The 26,213-nt window shown below is 43.7% G+C and overlaps 1 protein-coding gene across 3 annotated transcripts in view; it reads right to left on the bottom strand.

The window, feature by feature from the left end:
- Positions 1-3,646: 3,646 nt before the first annotated feature.
- ptch1 (patched 1) overlaps positions 3,647-26,213 on the bottom strand; it is a 50,121-nt gene continuing 27,554 nt past the window's right edge. For all 3 annotated transcript variants that reach the window (XM_041041890.1, XM_041041888.1, XM_041041889.1), the window contains exons 13-24: positions 23,293-23,411; positions 22,035-22,716; positions 21,069-21,378; positions 19,616-19,758; positions 15,677-15,860; positions 13,603-13,883; positions 11,113-11,250; positions 10,782-10,924; positions 7,519-7,618; positions 7,050-7,406; positions 6,398-6,947; positions 3,647-6,293 (exon numbers count right to left, since the gene is read on the bottom strand). In XM_041041890.1, coding sequence (XP_040897824.1) covers positions 6,399-6,947; positions 7,050-7,406; positions 7,519-7,618; positions 10,782-10,924; positions 11,113-11,250; positions 13,603-13,883; positions 15,677-15,860; positions 19,616-19,758; positions 21,069-21,378; positions 22,035-22,716; positions 23,293-23,411 — 3,006 coding nt within the window. In that variant the 3' untranslated portion in view covers positions 3,647-6,293; position 6,398. The remainder of the gene's footprint in view (positions 6,294-6,397; positions 6,948-7,049; positions 7,407-7,518; positions 7,619-10,781; positions 10,925-11,112; positions 11,251-13,602; positions 13,884-15,676; positions 15,861-19,615; positions 19,759-21,068; positions 21,379-22,034; positions 22,717-23,292; positions 23,412-26,213) is intronic.

Here is a 26,213-nt window from a genome sequence, read left to right as displayed (position 1 = left end):
TTTTTTTTTTCACGATCCACCACTTTACACTCAACTTTTCATCTTCATTTTCTAATTGTTAAACATCTGATTTAGAAAGCTGAATTCCAACTTTAATCACTCTCAGACTAACAGACTAAGAGAGATTAAGATAAAGAGAGAGTGAGAGAGAAGAGAAGACAGATGCTGGAGTCCCTCTTGCAACCCTGGCAAACCCGACACAAATATACACTGCAGAACTTGCATCCCGATAACTGCATCACTAATATGTCAACTGCCGAGCAGATTTCTCACATCATTCTCATAAGGGCTATTTTCTTGTTATTCACCACTGTGGCTTGCAGACCTGCTATAACGCTAAGCTTATGTAAGTCTTGCCACTGGGGACTTGGACCTCATATTCTTCTGGATCCGTCTCGCTGGAAGAACACACTCCCTCTGTGGGAGATAAAACAGCCAGCCAAGTCAAACGGGTCCCTGGGTGGGACTGAACACAGCACCAAAACCACCCACCTTGAGGCTAACAAAACAGAACAGAATAGAATAGAATAGAATAGAATAGAATAGAATAGAAATGTGCTTGTTTACTACAGCCAGCGACTGATTAGCATAGCTTAGCATGAAGACTTGAAACAGAGGGAAACAGCTAACCTGGCTCTGTACAAAATTAAACTAATTAACTACTAATTGACAAATTTTTGTCCTGCTTGTTTCATCCATGCATAAACAAAAAAATTAAAACGGCAAGTTGTAGTTTAATTAACCATTGCTTCCAATCTTTATGCTAAGCTAAGCCATTTGTCTCCTGCCAGAAAGTTGTAGTTTTATGTAGAGTCAAACTTAGAGGTCCTTGCAGGGAGATTTGGTTATCACAGGACAGACCTAGATTAGACATTAGGCTATCCCCGTCCTCTAGAGTGGTATTGAACTTTTCATCTGAATCTCTGCAAGAAACCTCGTAAGTGTATTTTCCGTAAAGTTGATTTATTTCTTTTCAGCTCACATGACAATCATAAAAGAGTGAAATTGTGTAAGACAGCAAAGTTTAATGTCATGAATATGTCTTGTACCTTTTACGAGATGTACAGTTTTTATTCACTCTGCACTCATTTGTCACTCAAGACTGACACTGACAGCACAACAGTGCTTTTTCGTACACATATTGTTGGACACACACACACACACACACAGAGCGAGAGAGAGAGAGAGAGAGAGAGAGAGAGAGAGAGAGAGAGAGAGAGAGAGATAGGAGCAAACACAAATCCAAAGTTGAATGGTTTTCAAGGTGTCTGTGAGGCCTCAAAGGTAAAACCTCCATTCATCTGGATCTGAAATTGTATCAACACATCCTGTGATGCTTCCTGCAGATTTATTCTTAAACTCTTTTTTTTCATAAAGAATGTGTAAATCTGGCCCTGGATCTGGCAAGAGTCTGCATGTGTGTGTCCCATGCAGTCATGTCAACAGAGCAATCACTCATGTAGAGGAGAGCACACACTTAGAGGCTTTAGCTCTGCTGGCAGGTGATGATGGACATGCCTTTCAGGGCACGATTGAAGGATGGAGAAAGGCAGAAAGAGGGAGATAGATGGATGGAAAAGAAGGACTGGAACAGAGGAATCATTAATTCCCTTTGTATAATTCCCCTCACACGTGTAGGTTATAGACAAATAGGTAAGCAAGATAAGACAAGAAATGAATAAGTAAGAGGAGAATGAAAAAATCTTTGTTGTGTAGTACATATCCGCTCCATTGTCACCCAGTCTGGGCAGAGAGCCATGGCTGAACAATCCATTTGTCCAGGAGAGAAGGAACTTCTTAATTGCCTCCTCTCTCTTCCTCTTTTGTCCTTCCCCATCTGTCTTTCTCTCCCTCCAAACCCCTTTCTGTTGGCAGAGAGTACAGGTACTGGAAAGTCTCATTCATTAACAACCCGATGCCTGTTAGCTTCAATGAAGCACTCTTCACAATGTGTGCAGTTCCACCTCTGAAGGCAGTTCTGAGTGTGTGTAGGATGATTGCATATGTACTTGTGAGGAAGCTAGGGGTGAGGGGGGCTAAAGGGTAAGGCAGGGCCAGAGGAGGGGTATGTGTTGGTTTGGTGACCCCGGGGTCTTCCAGCAGATGAGGGGAGTGCTGGTAAAAGAGACCTTAACAACATTAGAGCTAAATGAACCATGTCACCTGCAAACAACGATGAGGTGTTCACAGATATTTAATCTTTTAGCAATTTTTCACAAACTGCTATCTATTAATGTACTCAATTAATGTCTTTAGATGAATCAACAGAGGTTGTTTTTTCATTTTTGTGAGCAAATAAGTCTTTGAAACCTGATTTAACACTAAAAACAGTTTTTTATAGAATAAATATGCACACAGAAACTGTCACATAAAACTACAATCACACATTCTTCAAATTCCACAGCCTAAATTTGCTTTTTAACTGCCACATTATGATCTGAATGGGGAACACCTGCATCAGTCTCTACCTTTGCTCTGTGTTGTCCTCAAGCAACAGACTAAAAATGTCAAGGCCAGTTAGCAAAGTTCAAACCATGATACACAACACCCTGCCACCCAGCTTTTCAAACACACCCTGTCATTTGTAAGATGTCAGTCTGCCTCTTTGCTCTGGTTAGACAACATGCAGCAGAGTAGTGTGCCTTTATTGGCTTTAAAAGATAATGACATGCCTACTGCCTGTGTCTAACCGCTGATCCAGGGTCAGTGAGTTCCTCAGTTTCCTTGAGGTTCAGGTTGAGATTATGGCTTGGGAAAACTTATCCTCTTGTTTGTAGAGACACAGCTGTATATTTGCAAAACATGTTGTGTTGTGTGTTCATCTACACTGCAGAAATATGTGGAAATACATAAGGTCCTGCACCGTGAGTCTAAAAGTTTCTCTTACAAGACTCAAGTATGAGAATAAATATCTGCCACCCATGCTGTTGTCATGGCGCTCTCCTGCTCTCTTTTTCACCATCAGTGAAGCAAGCTCAAGGCCACATGCCCTTTTTCATTACTCCTAACAGGCCAGCTGTATTGTAACTACAACCAATTTCCTTGCAGTCTATAAAGCTGTCAATCAAAATCATACAGAACAGGGAGAGGAGGTGGGGGGTGCAGGGGCGGAGCTGGGTGGGCTGCTGGAGAGGGCTGCAGGGCTCCAGACCAGATGTCAGTGTTTTACACTGCAGGACATGATGGAAGGAGGGAAGGGAGGTGGGACGAGAGAGGGAGGGAGAGGAGGTCATGTTTACCTGTAGCTGGGTTGAAAAGGGAATACCAGAACTGTTTTGACTTGCATGGAGGTGATGTTTGTATTAGTGCTTGGCTGTCTCTAAAACAGCCTAAAACCCACTTCTGTCATTAACAACTATTTATAAAAACAGTAATAGAAAATGTGTATTAAGTAGAATGTCTAATTTTAAAATGGAAATTAAAGGAATGGTTTAATATTACGGGTAATATGCTTGTTTGCTTGCAGCGGGTTGGATGAGAAGACAGTATCCATCCTCTCATCTAATTCTTTTCAAGGAAATAAGTGCATTTCTCAAAATGTCAAACTGCTGCCTTAAGCAGAAAGCCCTCCGGAAACAATCAACTCACAGACCGAAGCAATTTTTTTTAAGTTTACATTTATTAAAGTTATGAACAAAGAGACAAATAAGTTATAATATTTTTATTTGTTAGAATTCTATCAGTGTTTGAACATTAATATTTAGAGAGCTAGTACAATTTTCTACTTTCATGGCTAGCCTTTGACAAACCCATAGAAACAGCTGTCTCTCTCCAAGAATCGGAACATAATACTGAAGGGGAGGTGTTGATGTTGTCTCACAAGACAGTTAGCAATGAAAGTGTGCACCTTAAGGTTTTTTTTCTGTTATGGTATATCATTACATATAAACTCTTTAAAAATATACTTCTGTCAAATACCTTGACAACTACTATGTACACTACAAAAATAAATTTTCATATAAATAAATTATATGGCATACATTTATCTTTGTAACTGAAAACAGCATACATCCACGCCAACCGAGACCAAAATGGCAGTCTGGAAGAACCACTGATTTTTTTCCTTTTAAAATCCTCTAAGAGCTATGATGAGACCTGTAGTGTAAAATGTTATATACTCTTTTTTTCCTATTTAACATTAGTAAGCACTTTATACAGATCAAACTCCATTAATGTAAAAACATTAAACTGTAATAGTGTTTTTTTCAATAGACATAAAAATCCCTGCATTTGTTATCCACTGGCATCACAACAATAATGAAAGAAAAAACGTTTTATATTACAAAAATATAAATATCGCAATTGAACGCTGAAAACAAAAACAAACAAAAACACTTAAAAATGAATAAAATAGTTGCCAGCTATGATTCTCTCCACTACTGCCAATGTGACATTAGGAGAAAACAAAACAAAAAACAAACAGAACAACCTATTTCATGCAAGCAGCTGACGTAACGTGGTAGACAGGAGGAGGAAAACTGCAAAGACTTCTGGGAAGAGCTACACGTGTTCAACAGGAAGTGAGAGTGTAAAAGTGGAGGCAAACTGAGGTGTGGAGGGGGTGAGTGAGAGGGTCAAAGGGGCCTAAGTCTGGAATTGAGGAGGGGGAGTTAAAGGGATACATGCTGACATAGACACACATGCACATATAAACTGGTCATTGCTGGTAGAGAGAGGTGCTGGCGGTGTAAACTCTGACCCCTGAGGCTCTGGGCTGTGCCATTTGGCAGTTGAAAGGGGGTGCCCAATTAGTGTCATGGCGTTATGTTGTGGATTTTTATGAGCTGAGGTCAGTGGGGACGGCTGAGGCCAAATTGGTCTTTACTGTCACTAAAGGGGAGCTGAGACGGAGCAAGAGGATGCACTCATCCACGCACATAAATGTTTATACACACAAATATACTGAGACACACATAGAACACATTGTCAGGCCATATAGGGCTTAGCCCTTAGCAGGCTGCGTGGGCTAGCTTATTGGTTGGACAAAAAAAAGAGCTACTTGAGGCAAGAAATTCCTGTGAATGAAGTTTAAATGCAGTCAAGTGCGATGTTGAATCGGGTCTTACAGTATACAGTCTGAGCTTTAGCTTATCCACTAGACGTAGTCACTTAGGGTGCAGATCTCGCACCCTGTGTTGACCCTGTTCCAGAATCAGTAATGTGAATGTCCCTGTAATGGCAGAGTGAGTTTCTGAGGTGGGTTTACTGCTTGTACGTCAGTATACAAAACAGAACCTGTTTTGAGCCTGCTAGGGTTAAACAATACATAACCTCTTACAGTAAAATACAACCAGAGAGCAGCCTAACAGACAGTGATACAAAGCTGAGAGCAGAAACAGGTTCCAATGCAGAGGCAATAACTAAAAAAAAAAAAAAATTTCTTCATATCTGCTCATCTTAAATAGCACGCATAGCGTGTCAAGTTAAACAGTAACTGTTTCATAACTACCACAGGTTTGTGATAAAAAATTAATAGTTTAACATGCGTACCTTTATACAATAATAAACACACACAAACACGCACACACGTACACATATATACCATAGCCCTGTTTGATAATTCTAACAATTTCCCTCATGTTTTAAATGAGTGTAAATGTTAGTCTGTTCTGAGGATGTATCTGATGTATAAGCCAGAATATAATGGGGCTGTTTCACATCACACAGCCCTACACACACCTACTACACGCAGACACACACAAACACACACACACATGCACACACACACACACACGTAGACAGATCACTTCTTTTGTTTAAAAAGACATTTGCATAGAGTTATAAATGTATATTATTTTTAAAAAAATATTTTGAGCAGCAACAGTGAATGCTGACAGGTATTTTTGTCTAGATGAAGCTTCCTAATGGCACAGATGCACAGATGAGTGAACAGTAACCAGAGATCTATCTCTCACTTTCTCTCATACACATACACACACACACACACACATAAATGCACACACAGACACTCACACACGCATACACACCATTTAAAATGGCAGCCCCAGTCTGTTAACATGAGGAGTTGTACGGCTCCTAGAATTATAGCTACTTTTTGTTCATATTTACATATGTATACATCTTTTAAATATAGATAAAATTATCTAAGACAATTGTCCACTGGGTTACAGTAAGAATGAGCACCATGATGGCAACACTGGCGAGTTTCTCGCTGCTTAGCGCTGGGGGTGAGCCAGGCTGGGCTATGCAGGGCTGGGCAGTGCCAGACCGGGTCAGCTGCTTAGTAATACAGAGGAGTCCATCTTTGGCCGTTGTACTTCTGTTCCCCACAACTAGAAACAAGAAGGATATTGTAGTGTCAGCACTTCATGAGGCAGATTTTTCTAAAAGAACTGTTGTACTAAGCCTGGATCTGCTGAAGCAGCTTAAAACTCACCTCAGCTAGCCCGTCTTCCATGGTTGCTCTCAGCTGCCTCAAACTCCAAATCTTGGAGCTCCATGGCCTCCACCTTGACTCCTCTTGCCCCTGTCTGGTTGTCCATTGGCACATGTGGGTCCTGGAAAGCAGGCCCTGGCACCTCTGGCCCTGATGGGCAGTAACTGTCTGTTGCAGTGTATCCTGGATAAGAGGAAGCAGGGGAGCTCTGGTTGGACAAGGGGGCCGGGTGAACGGCAACAGTGACGGAGGCTGATGCTGTTACCGTGGTGATTGGTTGGCAATACGGGGTGGGGTTGGGGTGGTGGTGTGGGAGGTGGTGATTAGGTTGTGGGTTGTGGGAAGAGCGGGCTCTGTGGCCTGCTGAGTGTTCTCTATGGCCGTGTGAGCCATAATGGCCCCCAGCCTCAGTAGCAGTTTCAAAAGCGTCCATGCGCGGGCGGGCTGGGGGCGGGGCCTGCCAGTGCAGCTGGCTCTTGGGGTCCCTGCTGCTGTTGCGCTGCGTAGCCCCTGGCTGAGGCCCAGAATCACAACCCTGAGAGGAGACAGACTGAAGAGCAAGATAATAAGATATTTATTCAATTCTATGATGTGAGAAACAAGACAAAATATATTAGAGAATCATACAACACAATGGAGGAAATTTTCTTACCGAAGATACAGTATAGGCAGGAGGGTCAGGTTGCCTGGCTGAGCGCCTATGCCCTGATCCTGCTCTCCTTTCCTCCTCTGTCCTGGTTACTCTGCTTCTGCTGGTCTGGAGGTGGTACTGCAGCTCCTCTCGAGCTGGTCCTCTGCGTGAGGGCAGGTTGTAGTTCTGCAGCTCCTGGCTTATACCGGACACTGTGGTGTTAGAGCTGTATTCCGAGTCAGACGAGTCTGAAGCTGCACCAGAGGTGGTGGTGGTGGCTGCAGTGGTGTGGTGAGGACGGACTGAAAAGTGGACCACGTGAGGAGGGGCCTCTGGGGATGGTGTGGGTAACCGGCTACGACCATCGACTGGCGACACCTGAGAAGTGACAATAACCAAGGTGAAGTAGCAGCACTAAGAGACTTGCATTCACTTTGAATCAAATACCTTAGATTCTGTTTTCTTGCAATTGTATTTGTTGAGTTCTTACCTCTGGGTAGGGTCCAAAGTAGGATAATAATACTGGGAGAAGGACCAATCCATTCAGGACTCCAAGAACTGTGAGGATGGCCAACACGGCAAAGAAATACCTGCAATAAAACAAGCATACACAACAAGAGTTGAATGTAGGGAATAATTCAACTAAACACAACTACACACTACATGCAAAACATAAAATTTTCTTCTGGCTTCCTATGTCATACAACATTTACTAATAATAAATCATATGGCAAACAAATTGTGCAATTTCATGATCAGAATTAAAAAAAAAAAAAAGGGTTGCTCAGACCAGCACAGACAGACAAGAAGAGAAACAAAGCAAGCGAGTAAACAAAGAAAATACCTGTGCAAACCACGGAGGTTTAGACGTGGGGAGACATGTGCAAGATCAACCATCACACATGCCCAAAATAATACTTCCACAAAGACACTCAGCCACTCCTTAAACACACACACACATATATATAAACCCCCCACAGACAGGCAGGCATGCACTGTGGTTTAGAGGAGCAAAACAGAAATGTACCTTGTGTGTTTCTAAGTACTGCCAAGGAGGGTTAGTCTTAAAGAAGCAGCAGAGAGAAAAGAAAGGGGAAGCATAATTAGCCAGAGCTGGTTAATTCAAAGGCACAGGAGGAAAGAAAAAAAGAAGGGGAGGTTATTGGGGGCGAGGGTACTCTCTCTTGGGTGTGTGGTGTATAAGCAAACATGGAGAAAACAAAGCAGTGAGGAATGTGAAGGGAGGGGGGAAGGGGTAAGGGAGGGTAAAAAGGGGGGAGAAGGGTGAGGGGAACTTTGGGGGGTGGGGGGGCACAAGAGGACAGGGGCCTCTCTCTCCTCTCCTGCTCTAAAAAAGAGAGAGAGAGAGAAGCAAACAAATGAAGTGAAGGGTATAGAATTTAAACAATTTAGTCTAGGAAGAAGAGAAGGGGACCCTCAGAGCGCCACCCCTCCCTGGCCTCTCTCCCTCTCTTTTATTTCTTTTTCTCTCTTCTCTGCCTCACTTTTCTCTCCCCTCTTTCCAGCTAAGCCCCTGTGAAATTCCCGGCCACTCCACAATCCCCTACGTCTAATTAAATCTCCAATGTATCAGGTAAGACCCCGCAATCTCCACTCTAAACCCCCTGCCCTCCCTCTCCAATCCAGATCCCTTCATTAGGGAAGGCTTTCCTCCTCACTGTGGTTCTCCAATGGAAGCTCTCAAGTTATCAAGGAACACACTGATGAACCATGAACCCCTTTGCTGGACTCCTGACTATGCTGTTAATGTGTGTGTGTGAGTATAAGTGTGGACTAATTGAGGTGTAGATGTGAGGCCATGCTGGGCAACTGAGACTAAATTCGCATTTGCAACTAATCTGTGTCTGTGTGTTTATAACAGTATGCGTGTGTGCAGGGAGGAGGGCATTGTACAGAGCAACATTCAGAAGTGACAAGCACTGGTCCTTGTCTACCCAGCAGAGGTGGCCTCACTTCCCGTGATATGGAACCAACAACGACGAGACCAGCAATTTTTACACTGTGTTGTTGCTGCAACATGGATGCGATCTGAGAACAGGACTTCATGCTGTGAGTGGTTGTGTTAAGCCGGTAGTGCATTTGGTAGACCGGCAGACCATCACGAGATGAATCATTCCAGGATACTTGAAAAAGAATGCATCCTCTAAATCAAGCCTGTTGTTGTTCACTTAAATTAATAAAAAAAAGACCAATGCACATTGTGACAGGTACGTCACCTTTGGACATATGTATGCACATACATGTACACATGCACGCGTGTAGCCCACATACCAGGCTGAGTGCCCCACTAGGCTGTTTAGAGTGAAAACATTCACAGGGCTGACGGGGAAAGTCAGGGAAACATTTCTTTCGGCGCAAGCAGAAAAATACGAGCTGAGCCTGTTGTTATTGCACCGTCTTGGGGCGCTGCTTTGTTTGCTCAGACAACAGCAGAACCTTTAAATGGAGGCCCGGGACTGAGCCAGAAACCAGAGCACACCACTGGAGGTGAGGAGAGAAGGTCTATAGGCCTCCCTGTGTTTGTGTGTGTATGTGTGTCTATTTGTATGTGTCTCTCTTGAGTGTGTATCTGTGTGTGCTCTCGCTGGCAGGCACGCCATCATTGACCCCCATGATTACAAGGTCAGGGAGCAGGTTGGTGTGTGTGTGTGTGTCTGCGTATATGAGGTGCACTGTGTGTGAATGTGTGGCTGTGCATGCATGAGCACAGGGCTGTGCACATGACAGAGTTTGTGTCCTTGCAGATCACATGGACTTGAGTGCTCCCTTTTCTTAAAGGACCAGGTCAAACAAATTATAAAGCTACCTCATCTAGTCGCTACCAAGAATGTGTGCATACGTAGCCACGTAGGTGCATGAGAGACTTTAAGTTATTCACTGAGCTCAGTGGAAACTTCTCATAATACTCCAGTCTTGAGAATGTACAGAATCATTAATTTTCCGACCTTTTATGGCTGCTGCTTGCTACCTTTATGTCTGATTCTTACGAGAGAGCACACACACAAAAGGAGCCACCGCCACAGAGCCCCCACAGTGTGTCGGCTTTAATTTCCACTTCTCCTGTCTTTCCACTACTGCCCTCGTGCCCCCCACCCTGTTACTCCTTCCCATGCTTATAAATGTCTAGCGAGGGCAGTTAAACTAGCTGAAGGAGATTACAAAAGCCAAAGGACTTTCCTGTTCTCTCTCTCCCCCTCACTCTCTTTCACTTTGCTTCCCTCTGCTTCTTCATCTACTCTCTCCAAGCCCTCCTCCTCTTTCTCCTGACCTTCAACTCTCCATCCTTCCCCTGGTTTCCGCTAAAATGTCAGGCATGAGAGACATTAAGGGGGAGAAGAGGAGGATGAAAGAAAAGACACAAGTGGAGAGGAGGGAGGAGGAAGATAAAGGCTTTGTTTATGAAGTTCCTTGCAGATCGAGCCCCCAGAAATGCACAAAAAAACAGGTATGTCAATGGTAGCTGGAAAAAGGATGAGGTTTACAGAGAGGGGGCATGAAATGGAGATGCGGGTGGAAGACAAGAAAGACATAGAGGGAGAGAACAGAGGGAAGAGAGCGGCCTTCACGCATGATTTGTGTCTTGGGTAGATTCCTGTTTGACATACAGGTTGAGGCATGGTCTCAACAGTCTACTAACACCACATAGACGCCATACGATAACCTTTGTAAGTGCAATCCTGTGATGGCTTTTTCTTTGACAGCTTTTTCTTAGGAGGTCTGATTTGTACTCACCTGACGATAAAGTCGAACTCAGAACCTGCGAGCATTAGGACACCTAATAAGGTGGAAAAGGCTCCATCGAGCACTGGAGCAAACATATGCTCCAATGCCAGCACTGCCCGCTTGTGACGATCCCCTATGGCAGTCAGGAACGCCTACAAAACACACACAAACACATTTGTGTCTCATTATCAGGAGGTTCACTGTTTCAAAACCATTCAAATAAAAGCCTGTATTAGATAAACTGCATTAGAGTATTTAAGATCAGAAATGAATGTATGTTAGCTGTACATTGCCCCAGATTATTTAATTCACTGTTTTTTGTGTCAGTGTGTATGCCTACCAGGGCCACATGGACAGTGAACTCCACTCCAATGCCCACAGAGGCAATGAGAATGACCACAGGGACAGCACTCAGTTTGATTCCCATCAGCCCCATGAAGCCAAACAGCTCGACGGTCATGAGAGACAGCACCAGCACCTGAAGGGAAATGAGGCGTGTATGTTAGACAGGAAGATGATAAATAGATATGAAAAGTGATTTTCAATGTTTAATCAAACACAGGACAGGGCAGAAATAGAATAGATTATGTTAGATAGTTTTATGTTGCTGAACTTCTCTGTCTTCTTTTGGAGAAAATAAAATGCTTTCCAGTGGTTTCTGTGGATGTCACAAATGTGTTTTTCTCTTCTGTGTTTGAGTCTTAAGGATAATAATAATAGCCTCTAACCAAAGTGGCAAGAAAATGTCAGTCAATCTAGTATTTCAATGCACATTTCCCAGGTGACGGAGATGGAAAACATATGTAAGCACGGTGGATGGAATTACCATAAATGGAAATAATCTTTTTTATTGTTCTATATTAAACAAACTATTATTCACAGCATATGCTGTGTGAATTTACAGCTGACTTGGATTTCGAATGTACACAAGACAGATAGAGGGCAATAATACAAGAGGATGATATGTGTGAGTATCTCTGTCTTACAGATGTGAGAGCAGTAACCACACATGTGGGCGAAGTATGTGTGTGTGTGTGTGTGTGTGTGTGTGTGTGTGTGTGTGTGTGTGTGTGTGTGCGTGTGTGTGTGTGCGTGTGGTGGTTTCAGAGTAGAGCAGGACAGGAGCTAGGAGTAAATGCCATTATCAGCTGACAGGTGTCAGGTTACATGGGGCCCAAATCCTTTGAAGAGGGTTGAGGTGGGCATGGGAGGGCGCTATGTGTGTATATGTATGTGTGTGGGTGCATACACAAGTGAGCAAGCACTGAGCATGTGCATGTCTGTCCACGAGGGGGTATTGTGCGGGTGTGTATGTCTGGCTCTGTTTACACTTTATGCTCAAGTGGATTTTGGGTGATTTGATCACAGGTGGACAGATATACTTAAAAAAAACAGTAAGTAATTTTAAGTATATTTGTACATAGTCCACGTTATTTGTTTAGTTTTCCCACAGATTAAATGAAAGGTCAATCATGAAGATAGACAGAAAGCAAAACCAGATCACATCATATGGGTCTCACTCATCAGAATCAGATCCAAGTGTGAACAGCAATCAAAGGGCTAAAAGGGGAAATATATATAAAGTATTTTAGCATGCAGACAGTGAGATGACTTGTCAACAACTGCCATATGCTGAGCTTAGATTCATTCAAGCTAACGTTAGCTCAACATGAGGTTGGGTGTTGAAACTTGGCCACTGAGCCCAGTACTGGAACATGCACGTGGCATGCTCTCATGTGCACCCCGAATGACAGGTACACAAAGAGGGCCAGTAATAACTCCATGGCTTCTTGGACGGTCCATTGGGCCTGTGATGCAGTGGCCCACGGGGATTTGTACCAGCGTGCCTGATGGCCAGTCCAACTGTGGCACTTGGAAAGGAAGAGGGGAGGAGGGACCAAGGAGTTCATTCCCTTGTTTCTTACAACAGGGGTGAACACCCCAACTTTCTGTTAATATGCTGCCCCCTATTTGTTTGGAGTATGAATTAGACAGTTTGCCAATTCTTGCATATTGCCCCTTTAAGGTGGAAGTTTTGATGTTATAGGGCTGGCGGTGGTCTGGTCCTGGACAGAGCAAATGGTTAAACTTGACACCTCTCCATAACTTGTCTTTTGATCTTTCCAGTAAAGCCTGAAGGATGAACACGAGGTCCCCTCCTCCACTGTTTAAAGGCTCGGGTGGCCTGGCCACTGCTTGTTGTAAAATACAACCCACCAGAGAGAAAAACCAGAGCGCTCTGTGTGAATTATGTACCTGCATGTTTACACGTTCATACTGTATGTGCGCAAGTATGTACATGTCTGTGCGTGTGTTCAAAGTGTGTGCCTGTGCGATTGCCTGTGTATGTGAATGTGTGTTTGCATGTATCCTTGGAAACTTGCGAGAGGAGGGGGAGAGGAGGAGTGTGGAAATAAAATCAAACTTTTTATAGGCTTAGAGTGGGAGCAAGTTGCCTGAGCAACTTTGTGTCCTTTCCTCATTTATTTCAGCATTGGTGTCTGGGAGTGTTGGACTAGACTAAACAGACTGGCCCTAACAAAACAGCACAAGATAAACACTGGTGACTGGGGCTACAATAACACACAGCAGCCCCTTCTCCCTTCCGACTCTCTCCTCTCTGAGATGCCTTCTGGACCACACATAAAAACCAGGAAAGAAAGGGGCCCACTCCTTGTTAAGGAGTGAGCCTGTTTGTAACGCAATTAATTAACAAATGAAACCAGAAAGATCTTATGCTTTTCAAAAGTAGCTAACAATGAGTGAGCTGGTACATATGAATCATCACCAACAACATGTATTGTGTCTGTCTGCTTTATCCAACACTCACTATGATGCCGGCCGTCCACGGGTTGAGCAGGAAGAGGGCACAGACAAGAAATGTACAGGCGAGCACAACACTGATGGACAGCAGAAGCCAGTGGCGCAGACTAACATACTGTTCCCAGAACAGGAAAGGGTAGCCATTGGGGTAGGAGGGCAGGCCCTGTCGGCTGTAGTTGCTGCAAATAGCCCGCACGCTCTCAATGGCTTCCACAAACTGCGGCGTCTCCCGGAGCCCGTTGAGGTAGAAGGGGAACTGTGCGTATTCGATGGGCTCAGCAGCCGGGACTGGATGGAGAGACAAGAGAGAAAGAAAAGGTTAATTAGACAGAACATGATATTAATTTAGCTTTAATCACCACATCATTTTTATTAGCTCCCATGAAGCTGATGATGATTTTACACTCCAGAAGCAGAAACCAAACGGCCTTGCAAGACGATAAAATTTCAATTCATAGAAACAGATTACTGAGGAAGATTAAGGAAGTAATCAGATAAATCAACAATGGCAATGATGACATCTGCAGATGATATTTGTCTGTTCTGATTAACTACCATTAGGGCCTGATCATTTAGCATATCTGCAGAAATAATTTTGAACTCTTCAGCCAAACCACCAATATCAAGGACTTCCCTCCCTAATCCAACCTTGTTCCAAGAGTAGCTCCATCTGTGGGCAAGTGTGTGTGTCTGTGTGTGTGTGGGGGGGGGGGGGGTTGTTAGCGTGAAACAGAGCTCCATTGACTCAAACCCAGCCAGTCTGTGGCCCAGCCTGGCTAATGAGGGCCTATCAGTTCCAGACACAGCAGAGTGTCAGGGCTAACGTTGATTCACGGTAATTACAATGTCAGAATCACCACCATTACCACACCCTAAACTTAGCACCGCCACATAAAGCATAATATAGATGCATAAACATGCATACCTGCCTGCCATTCTGCTATGAAGTCATCTTTGGTGCTAACAAAACAGTGTATTCATTCAGATTTTGCTTGCACACTGAAGACATTTCTGCTTATGGCAGATGAACCTACTCTGAAAATCCATTCCTGCTTAACTCTTTATCATTCTATCTATGCTTTTTCTTATAAAAATCTGTTTTTGAGCTGTCTGGTGTTGGTGCAAGTGTGTATATTCCACAGTGCCTGCAGGGTCAGACAGGAGCACTTGCTAACATGGTTTGGCCCATTATAATCTCAACTATAAATTTCCATTAGGACACAAGTTGGCTTTCGGCCAACACCGATCTGCTCCGGGGGGCTCCTGCACAGCCAAGCACTTCACGCTGCTTATCCAATCATATTCCCCCCCTGTAAAGGACTTCCTGCTTGTTATCCAATTGTGCCTCCCACCCAAACCCAGTCTTTCCTTGTTATCCAATCATTTTCCTCCCCCGTGGAGCACTTCCTGACTTGTACCAAATCACAGGCTAGAATCAAACAACAACATGACTGTACTTTTTTATGTGAGTTACAGTCTGTGTGTGTGGTAGGGAAATGAGAACAGGGTGTGTGTAGTGTTTGGGGTCACTGAGTTTTAATAATGTTTGTGTGTGTGTATGTGTGTGTGTGTGTGTGTGTGTGTGTGTGTGTGTGTGTGTGTGTGTGTGTGTGTAATGCTAGGGCCCCATGGTAGCCAGGATTATAGCATTCACCACAGGCACCATTAGAAGAACCACAGCGAGTCGTGTCTTGGTCCTCAGCCCTGCAACCTGAGCTCACACATACACAAACGCACACACACCGCAGTGGTACAGTAAAGTCTACAACCTCTCTTAAAGCTAAGAGGCAGAGAAGGAGCAATAACTCAAACCACAAGAGGTAAACACTGCTCATATGTAGCAGCCGTCTTGTGGAACCTGAAAAAAAGTTGCAGAGACCAATGAGCCCCACAAAAGCTAGGCTTAAAGTTTCAGTAAGCAGTTAGTAAATGCAATTTGTATAGCTGTACCATGTAACAGGTATGAACTTCAACATTTCAAATTTCTGCAATGCTTCATTTCTTGGAGCTGACAGCTACACTCTGAGGCATCCTGTTTGCATTTGTACCATATTTTGTGAACTTATGGCATGCTGACTTACTGCTGAGGCGTGTCTCGGGCATGGAGTCTGTCGGGTCGTGGAGCCACTCTGGAGGGTGTGGGCGAATGTTGGCCTGCGAGGCAGCGTATGCCACAGGATCATTGCTGACCCAGGCGGTTAGGTAGATGTAGAAAGCGCCAGGGTTAATGATCCCATCTGCATCCACAAGCCTCTGACGAGTCAACTACAAATAGGAGAGAGGAGAGGAACTTGAATGAAGTTTTGCACAGTTGCATGCACTTTACAGAGTTAAATTAGACCCTTCACATTTATATTGGGCGAAGCCACATTTTGAAATTTGAAAATGGAATAATTAGCAAATGGAAAAAGCACAGCTGAGGCCAAAAAATTAGGTGGAGCTTGCATAGGAAATCATATTGCGGCCATCAAGTATACATTGGACACGAAAAGGTATTGTGGAAAAAAGACATGTTGAACCAAAACATTCTACAGGTGAGCTAACCACAGACACGCTCATTTATACACATGCATGAGTGCAAGAGAACGGAGCAGCTTTCAAAATAAGAGTCAAATATTAGTCCCTCTCTCTTTCCGACCAAAGAAAAATCAACAAGTCAAACACTGGTCGCCTTTGCTGAAAATTCCCGTACCTCTCATCACAGCTTCCCAGAATTATCATGCCACATTAAAACATGGAAAATGCAGATTCAGCTTCTCCCTTTACATACAGTAGATATTGGCTGGCCAACCTCAGGCCCGATGTCCTGACCACTCTGAATAAATTTCTGACAGAGGCCTTGCAGTACTTTTCTGTCAAGAAGCAGCTGCTGCTGATGCTAATGTAGCTTCTGCTACAAAGTCCTCTTAATTCTAAAAGTACCGTCATATTGACATTTGTTATGTGAGAAAAGATATCAACTTTTTGACAGTTTCAAAAAGTATTGCTTAATACTGATGGAGTGCTATATTGCTTTGCACTATTGCAGATTGTTCCCAAGATCTGTTTCAGTCATTTGCTGTGATGGCTGTGGTCAGTATGCAGACAAGAATGGCTGTCTTGCTATCTTGCTCAGGGCCATTACTTTCACCCTCCCATGTGGAAGCAGAGGAGTGTAGCTTAGCATTGCTACCTCCTGAGAGGTAAAACCATTACAGCACACCGCTCTGTCACTCTCTCTTCTAGGAACCATAAATCCCTTCTTCACGGAGGCAGGGAGAGTTTTGGGGGTAAAGCTGGACTCATGGGGTTAGGTAGATGAAGAAAGGAGTAGGGTTTTTTGTGATGGGGGGGAGTAGGGAGAGAAAAATTGCTTGAGTTAGCGTAACAATAAAAAAATTGGCTGGAGTCCCTGGGCGCGTCTGTGTGCAGTTAACCTGGTTGTTAACACTGAAGGAAATGCCACCCAGCAAATGGAGTAGAGCTATAAAAATAACACAACATCTGTACAAATGTTGCTCACACTTGCTTCTCCTGACCCCTGTGGGTACCCAGAATGCCCGGCGCCACAGACCAACCCGAACCCTGAGAAGAAAAGAGCCCTTGATAGCGTCAGCGAGGCCTTCCCTAGCACATTCAAACTTTTGAATTCCTCCTGTATTCACTTGCCAATTCATTATCTTCCTATTGCCTTATTTTCAAACCACACACACACACACACACACAAAACAGACAACTAGCTTGCATATGAATATTAGGCCAGGCCATAAGGAACGAATGGTCGCCCAGCACAGAGAAAAATGTGACATATCAAAGGCAGAACACCTCTGCACGGACCCATGGACTGGCATATCAAAATAAAACATCTAGCTTTGCAATTTGCCAGGGTTGGAAAAGATGTGGTCCTCATTTTGAGTGACAAAAAACAGCTACTGCTGTAAGTGCACACGCAACAGACAAAAGCAGAACACACACTCAAAACATACACATGCACACACAGGGCTGCCTCAAAGAAACCACGTGTTTCAGCTCCCCTCATTCAAAGAGGACACAGCAGCGGAGCATGGAGGGAGGGAAAGGGAGGGAGGAAGAGACAGAGCAAGAGCAAGAGTAGTAGCACGAGCAGGAGTTAGTGAAGGAGATGTAGAGAGAAAGAGAAGGGGCAAGGGAGAGAGCCGGATTCCAGAGGATCTGGATTGAATTTAACAGCGGGATACGCAACAACTGTATGTCTTCAAGCTGTCACGGGAAGCCCAAGCAGCTCTGCTGGCGGCCCCCACGCCTCACGGCAAATACACTTCCCTCACAGGCACAGGAAGTGATGTCACAGGGCCGCACACCAGGCCTGCTTCTACTTCCTGTTGTTTAGTGAAAGGGATGGGAAGAGTAGTGTTGTACTGCAATGGAGCTCAAGGGGTAAGACAAAAAGCCCAGTAGAAACAGCTAAGAGAAGAGCGGGGGAAGCCTTTATCCATGCAAGATGCATGCAATACTCAAACACAAATTATAAATATAGCTAAACTCAAGACACAGTGGAGCTATATGTCAAAGTTAATTATCTTTGAGGAAAATGATCTCAGTGTTGAAAAGAACATGGCTTGTTTTGTGTTTGGGGTTTACAGAAACCCTGGCCAAGAATTTTGTTTTTATATTTCTCCAGTTCCTTATCTTCTGTTTTCGCTGTTTCCTGCCAAAGAATGCAGCCATGCATCCATGTATGTTGTTTTTTGGTGGTGGTACAAAACTAAAAAAAGAATGCAGTACCCTGTTGAAGCTGAGAATTTTTCCTCAGCTCCATGAACCTTCTCGTTCTTTGTCACTATCATCTTGTTGAGACTTGATTTGATCTTCCAAGTTCCTTTCTGGGCCTCCCTCTGAGACCTCAGCTGCTCACTAGCTTGACTTGTGTCATTGATGGATGTCAAACACCCCTCCAGTGCCACAGCGGAGACAGGGCTCACTACAACAGCTGAACTGGAGTTTGTCAATTGATTAAGATAACTACCTCTGCTGTATACTCCCTTTTGTTTCACTTCAGCTGAGGTGCAATGTCAACAGCTTTACCAATGTCTGTGCAGGCAGGAACTGTTGGAAACAGTGTCATAGTCTTCTATTCTGGGTGCTTCTCTTTTCTATGGATGATTTATTTTAACCTATAGTCCCCCTTAAACTTTCACTATACAACTCATTGTCTTTGTGTGAAAATATCTGTCACATCACTTCCAGTTGGCCCGGATGTCTAAATGCAGCAAATGAGAATTTCTCTGACACACTAGGAAAGCTCAAAGGTTCAGCTCATTCAGCTGCATAGTAAGGCCATTGAGCTCAATTTATCGTTTATCAAAACAGGCAACAAATATGCAAATATGTTGTAAAATTTTGTTTCAAATCCACTTCTTTGTAATTCCATTTAATTTCAGTCAGGATGCGGAATCCAGGCTAATTATTTATAGACCCATTGGGGCGAGCAGGAATTTGTCTGTTGTTCAGTGATTTCTTTCAACCTCCAAACTTCACATACTATGAACTGTAGCTGGAATCACTGACAAAGTGTCAGACTGAAGGGCTTGATGCTATGGAGAGTTACTGCAAGGCCCTACATATATGCACATCATACATGCAGAGGACAAATGGTTTAAATGAAGAGTAATAGGTTTTTCAGAGGCAGACTGCTGCCCCAGTGAGAGCTTTAAAATTCCTGGGCTCGGTAAAGTCATCACAGACAGAAGATGAAGACAGACATACAGAGAGAGAGAGAGAGAGAGAGAGAGAGAGAGAGAGAGAGAGAGAGAAAGACAAAAACAAAGAGACTGCTTTTTTTTTTTTTTGCTGGGTGCGGCTCTTCCAGCCCCAATCCCACATAACAAAACTACTGTACTAGGACTGCGCTAGGGAGGTCACGATACCAGAAACTTTCAATATCAGTAACATTTCTGGACATGAACATTTTGACAACATGTTGCCTGTGTACGCTTTCTCATAACTTTGAATCGCCTTTAATCGTGGGAATAACTTACATGGGCTTAAATGACTGTACATACCTGGTTTAAGTTGATGGGTTTTTCTCTGCGTCCTGTCTGCACCAAAAGCTTGTACGCCAGGACGCCATCATCAGAGCCATTCCTGTAGCTGTTGAGGGTGATGCGGCCAGCCTCCCAGTCCTTGTCAAATGCCTGCTGGAGACCTGCAGTAAAACCACAACAAGACGGATTGGTTAGATGTGGATGTTTGAAAAGGTTACATGCTCTGTTATCTTCATTCTTCCTCCACAGCAAATTTATGAAGCCCAGTTCAAAAATAAATAAATAAAAAAAACAATACATAACAACCCAGAACAGTACAAGAGAACATAACACAACAACGCAACCAAATCCTGACCCTATAATAAGCCTGACTGATAAATATGATAACACGGTTCCATTCTCAACCGCCAAACAAAACTTCAAAAGCCTAAAATAGGCTGCTTTTGATTCAAAGCAGTCATTAGGGAATATATCAGTAACACGTGTCTCCTTTTCTATACTACTCTCTCATCCATATGTGTATCACTCCCCTCTTCTCAGCTCTCCCCCAAGGCCCATGCTGTGGTCCGTCTGTGGGAGATGTTGTTTTGGGTCTCGTTGCTTGGCCTGTCTGGCTCCAATTTGTCCCACCATCGCAGAGAGCAATATCAGACACAGTTGTCTCTCCCGCTCTCTCTCAGCCACACACTCTCTGTGTGGTTCCCAGGCGGCTCACACACAGACTCACACAATCTGTTTTATCGTTGGGGGCAAGTCAGTGAGTGAAAATCTCCACTGACATTCTTAGAAGCTGTCAGTGCTGGGTACCATCCCAAAGTAAATCCTGCCATCATACAAAATTAATTTAAGGTCCCATAAAATTAAAGGTGTGGTGTAGTGCTTGTTATATGCCAAATATTTAAGATTTTCAAGTAATAAATTTTGATAAAAAATGACAAAAACCAGCAAAAGCAGCACTAATGTGAGTTGGATGAGTTCATGTGAAATGCCAGCATTATCTGCAACTATTTCCACTGCCAAGGGTTCTAACATACTGTATGCTGCCTAAGCCTAAGTATAAAAATGTGGCCTCCTACTTTGTCCTCCTCCACCATCCCCGCTTGTTGAAGACACAAGTGATTTTAATCAGCTACTGTCAGTGTCCATTTTGCAATCCCACCTATTTCTGAACTCCTGCCCAACATCTTGTTTCTTGCAGATTCATGTCAAAACACAGAAGAAAATTATGGTCTCAAAACTGTATCATGAGAAAATAAATTATTCCCATGCCTGAGCAATTCTAAATAGTGATATCAAATGAGGCATTAATAACAAAATCATCTGTGACATTAGCATCAGGGTAACATTTAAGTCATCTAACCCTGACTCTGAATCATTTTGATACATCTGACCCATTTTATTATCAGAGGTTGTGACTAAATCCAATTTAAGTCTGGTTGTGGTACTAATTATAAATTAAGTTTAATTTCACCTTGCAGCCAGTCCCTGAAGTAGTGAAGCCACATGCGGGGCAACTGTCCGTTGTCCTCCTTCAACACGTAGCGAACAGTGTGGAACCTCTGGTGGAGCTGGTGAAGCAGCGGCTGCTTGTGGGCATAATCAGCCCGCTGCGTCACCACATACATGTTGTAGAAGGAGAAGAACTTGAACTGGGCACCGATGAAGTCGTACTCGCTGGTTTCTCTGGGTACGATGTCCGTCAGCTCTAGGCCATCCCTCACCTGGGTGGTCCCATACAAACTGACTCCCAGCAGGCAGAGGAACAGCACGATTACAACCACCTGGAAACAGAAGGATGAAAATGGAGCTTTATCAATCAATCGGCAGGAAGGCTGCAACTTGCGCTAATCACTGCTTAAGCCATGTTGTATATTATGAACTGGAGTAAAATATGAATAAAATGCATTATCTAAACTGGATTTTAACAACATATACCCAAAGATGCACTGGAGGAATTGCTCACAGAACTCACGAAAACAAAGAAACAAAACAGAATTTTCCTTTATAAGGAAACTATTAAGTTAAGGCATTAGATGAATGCATGAAGCAATTGGTAAAATGGAGAAACATTTGAAAGTATAATGAAAAGACCAATATTTTCTAATAGGGTCAAGCACAGCCTACCACATGATTTCAGTTCTGGAAGGCTTTGAGACATCTGGCCACCCACTAGACTGAGGTCAGACTGTGTGTGTGTGTGTGTGTGTGTGTGTGTGTGTGTGTGTGCTTATATGTGACTCAGATAGGACATGACCACAACCTCCACCCCAAATTTTCTCCTACTGCTCTGGTGACTAACCCTCCTCTTCAAATTATCACCACAGTGAGTCAGCACAAACACACTCTTACCTCATACGGAAGCTTTTCCCCCTGTCTCTCTCTCCTTCTGTCTTTTCTACAAACACACACACAGAAACACAGAGAAACAAAAACTCACCTTGGTGGTGGGCTGCAGGAGGAATGGCGCATAGTGCTTCTCAGCAAAAGAAGCCAGGGTCCAACGGGAGCAGGGAGGCTCGACGCAGCGCAGGCCCAGTGAGGCTTCTCCAAACTGGGACAACAGGTCCCGTGTGGAGCTGTTGTTCTCTGGGCTCTGGCCAGTCGATGAGGCAGCATCACCCTGAGGAACTGAGCTAGCACTTGAAGTTGGGGCAACAGGAGGAGGTGCAGGATGATGATGGGAGAAGGTAGCAGAACCTCGAGATCCCCCATTACTCCGGCTCCCGCTGTTGCTGTTGTTGAGATTGCTACGACTGCTGCTGCTGCTCCTGCTGCTCCTGCTACCGTTGGTGTTGCTGCTGTTGTTAGGGTTACTCCTTGCTGGAGCTGGATTAATGGGCTGCACAGAGATCTGGGAGCTGGGCTCAGCTGTGGTGTAGAAGGCCTGAGTTCGGGGGTCATACTCTGTCCTGAGCTGTACTGTGGACTGCATGGTGATTTCAGTCTGCTGGGCAAAGCCATGGCTGCTGTAGGAAGGAGGGGGGCTGCTGTAGCTTGGGGGAGGAGTGCGATATGAGGGAGGAGGAGTGCGATAGGATGGAGGAGGGCTGTAGCGACTCCCGTCCGCTCCATCTAGGTATGCCTGAGGCTCGATTTGGATCACACGATTGGCACATGGGCTGAAGAGATAAAGACAGTGGAAAAATGTCAGACCACAAACTGGTGTGAAAGAAAGTATATGGAGACTACACAGGGGGGAATTTGAACACATAAATCATCAGATTTTGTGAAATGGTTAATTTTCAAGGTTATGGTGTTCTAGCACACTCTGCAGACGTGTTAATATTTAAGATGAACTGCATCTTCTTTTTCTCTCTGCCAACAGCATGAAATATAGAGCCAAAACCCAACAAGAGAATTTACAAGTGTGTGTGCACATCTGTACAATCACTGTGCCAATAAGCATGTCCAGACTGGCAGGCTGACTGGTAAAGTTTAATAAAGTCAATGACAGATAAACAGACAGTCAAACAACCAAGCACCCAGACAGAAACAGACAACTTAAGCAGTAATTAGGTTTTGACTGAGAGGGATTAAGGTGAAGATATCTCAGAGATAACTGTGTTTCAAAGTTATTCATTGTCAGATCAGAGATCTGAGGAAAACATAAAAGGAAGAATGAATGAACAGAAAAGCAATAACTTTCATCAGAAATGAAAGAACTTGTTTGTGTATGCCCGTGTGTGTGTGCACACCTGTAAAAGCAGCAGAAAATGTCGAAACGTCTGTCTTCTCGTCGGTAGAGGTCCATGCTGAGGATGGCGGGGAAGATGAGCAGCACCATAGCAAAGTTAAACACCACAACAACTGCAGCCTGCAAGAAACAGAGAAAACATTATTATGTGTTATTGTTATTTTATAGAAAAAAGTTGCATTTATCAAAGAAAAAGATCAGGCTGTCGATCGATTGTTAGATATTTTTATACAGTTTAAAAGTAATGAATGAGAAAGCATGTGACACGACGTACACAAAGTTCTGGTTGGATAAAGTCTAAAGCAACTGGGGCTTCAAAAAAGGTGGCCACATAAGAATAAAATGCATTGAAAACAAAAAATAAACACGATATTATAACAAGATATTTTTCCAGACAAAACCTCAAACTGGAGGGTAAAAATGTAATGAACTGTAATGAAAGTTATTTCTCAATTAAAGCTCCCGCATATCGATCCCTGCTCTAGTTCCAAACTGCAAAAAATGATTGTGAAGATATTGTACGGCCCCAAAGAATTTTTTTCTGTTAACACAAACACTGGAAAACCTTAAATATACCTTAAAATAACACAATCAGAATAAGCTGGCTTCAAGGAAAAATTGCCTTTCAACACATTTTCAGTTTCTTTCAAGACAAAAACTCTGTTCTGTGTGTAGAGAAAAAGCGGTGTGTGTGTGTGTGTGTAATAGAAGCCAGTACAGTGTTGTGGTTAAGTATTTGAAGGTGGTGCACTGGAGCAGAGGGTGGGGGTTGGGGTTAGGTTGGGGCCCTGCCCAGAGTACAATCTGGATCTTGCGTAGTTGCCAGACCACTACACACACACATACGCTCATACACAGACACACACATACACACAATCCCGTGTGTGTGCCAGACCACCCAAGGAGCCGGAGGCCCCTGGGGCCTGAGGTGATGAGCAGGCGTTGTGGCTGTACAGACAACACACACCCCTCACGCAGACGCAGACACACACACACACACACACACACACACACACAAATATGCACATACACGCGAGTATTTGCTGCCAGCTTAAAAAACTGTACAACCTCCTACTTAAACCACACCTTAACACCAACCAGACACACACACACACATCTTCACCCTCCCTCATTCCACAGCTCACTACTCAGTCAACAGGAGAGAGAAATAATGTGAGAGAAAAGAGAGATGAAGTTAGAAAAAACCTCTGTAAGTGGAGTACAACAATTAATTCTCAATTGGCCCACAAAAGTCCAGACAGATACAGTATGACTCCACTCACACACACAAAGACAGACAGACATACACACACACACACGCACACACACACACACATAGCGACCGCTAGCTGACCCCAGACTGGGGAGATTTATCATCACATCTGTCCTCCGCGCATGAATGTGTGTGTTCCCGTGTTGTTATCTGGACAAGATTCCTGTTTTTTTGTTCATACTCATGGAAGGAAGCAAATGAGAGACATAGCGGAGAAAAGAGAGAGGGAGATGACACCATGGAGGAGTCTGGACAACAGGAAGTTTTTAATGGTGATAAAGAGACACACACACATTCTAACGCATATCTCTGCACTGATACGATGCTGAGCGATGAGTACCACTGGTTGCAGTTGTGGCATGTGTGCGTGTATATGTCTGTGTTCCACAACAAAAGATGGGTATCAGCGTGATCATCTACCTCACTGCAAATCTGCCCTCCACCAGTCACAAAACCGCAAGTGTAAAATATGCATGCTATGTGCGTGTGTGTGTGTGTGTGTGTTATGAATGTGTGTGCGCCTGTCTCTAAGCCTGTGTATTTGTGTGCATGTGTGTGTATAAAACGAGCCTGCATGGATTAGACCCATGGGGTAAATGGATCATGTTTGACAGACTTGCTGTACTAAAGCCATCTATCCACACATGCTAATATTGTACTCACTGTGGCGACATCGTGCCTCACTCCGTGTGTGTATATGTGTATGTGAGAGAAAGAGAGAGAGAGAGAGAGTGAAAGGTGGGGTAGGGGGGTTCACTACCGTAGTGTATAGAGTACTCACAGTACAGTCTATCACTTATATAACTGAAAAGAATTGGTTAAATGTATTAAAAAATACTATTCTCCATGCCTTCCTTTCTCAAAATACGTCGACATTGTCTGCTAAATGTTTTAATTGTGTGTGTTTGTTTGACCAATTATGTTTCATGGAGACAGTTTTGGCATTTTAGCTGCTGGTGACTGACCAGCTTTGTAAGCTTTCAGTGTCTTCCCCAGAGGGTTCTCAGCAAATCAGAAAAGAAAGACCCTGACATAAGATTACACACTTAACTTAAAGTTATGAGATGTTAGGATTTCATACTTCTCTTGTCTTGCTCAAGGGCACCTCAGTGGTGGAAAGGGTCAGATCCTCTTTGACTTTCCCCAGCAATATACACACTATCTTGTCGGCCTTGACATCCCACTGGTGCCTGCTTCTTCATTACAAGGCTACTGCTGCCCCCAGCTGAGTGAATCTATGGTATATCTACAGCTACTTTACTTTGATTGCAGCAACAAATAACAAGTCTAACACTAAATGCTGTACATAGACCAAGGAGGCAGAAAAAAAAAATCTAACCTGAGGAAAAGACATAACACAGTTTAAAAAAAGCTTTGGACTAATAGCACATAAAATGTTATGTGGGTGTTTCAGCAAATCCAACAATAGACAGTGGATCCAATATAGTGACAGCAGCCTCCCTTAATAATGGATCCATGAACAGTATGATTGGCCTGTATCCAGTATTAATAAAATCCAACAGTGACCCAATCACCAAGCTCCTGTCAGTCAATCCTGTTTTGTGTAACCCTTATTTGTTTATATTCAGGTTTTCTATTTGTGTTGTTGTTGTTCTATTTACTTCTTGTGTCCTTCTGTTTCTTATTGT

Source organism: Toxotes jaculatrix, chromosome 7, assembly GCF_017976425.1.
Source record: "Toxotes jaculatrix isolate fToxJac2 chromosome 7, fToxJac2.pri, whole genome shotgun sequence".
NCBI classification, from domain to species: domain Eukaryota; kingdom Metazoa; phylum Chordata; class Actinopteri; family Toxotidae; genus Toxotes; species Toxotes jaculatrix.
Note: the sequence above shows the minus strand (reverse complement) of the source record. Positions and strands in the feature narration are given on the sequence as shown.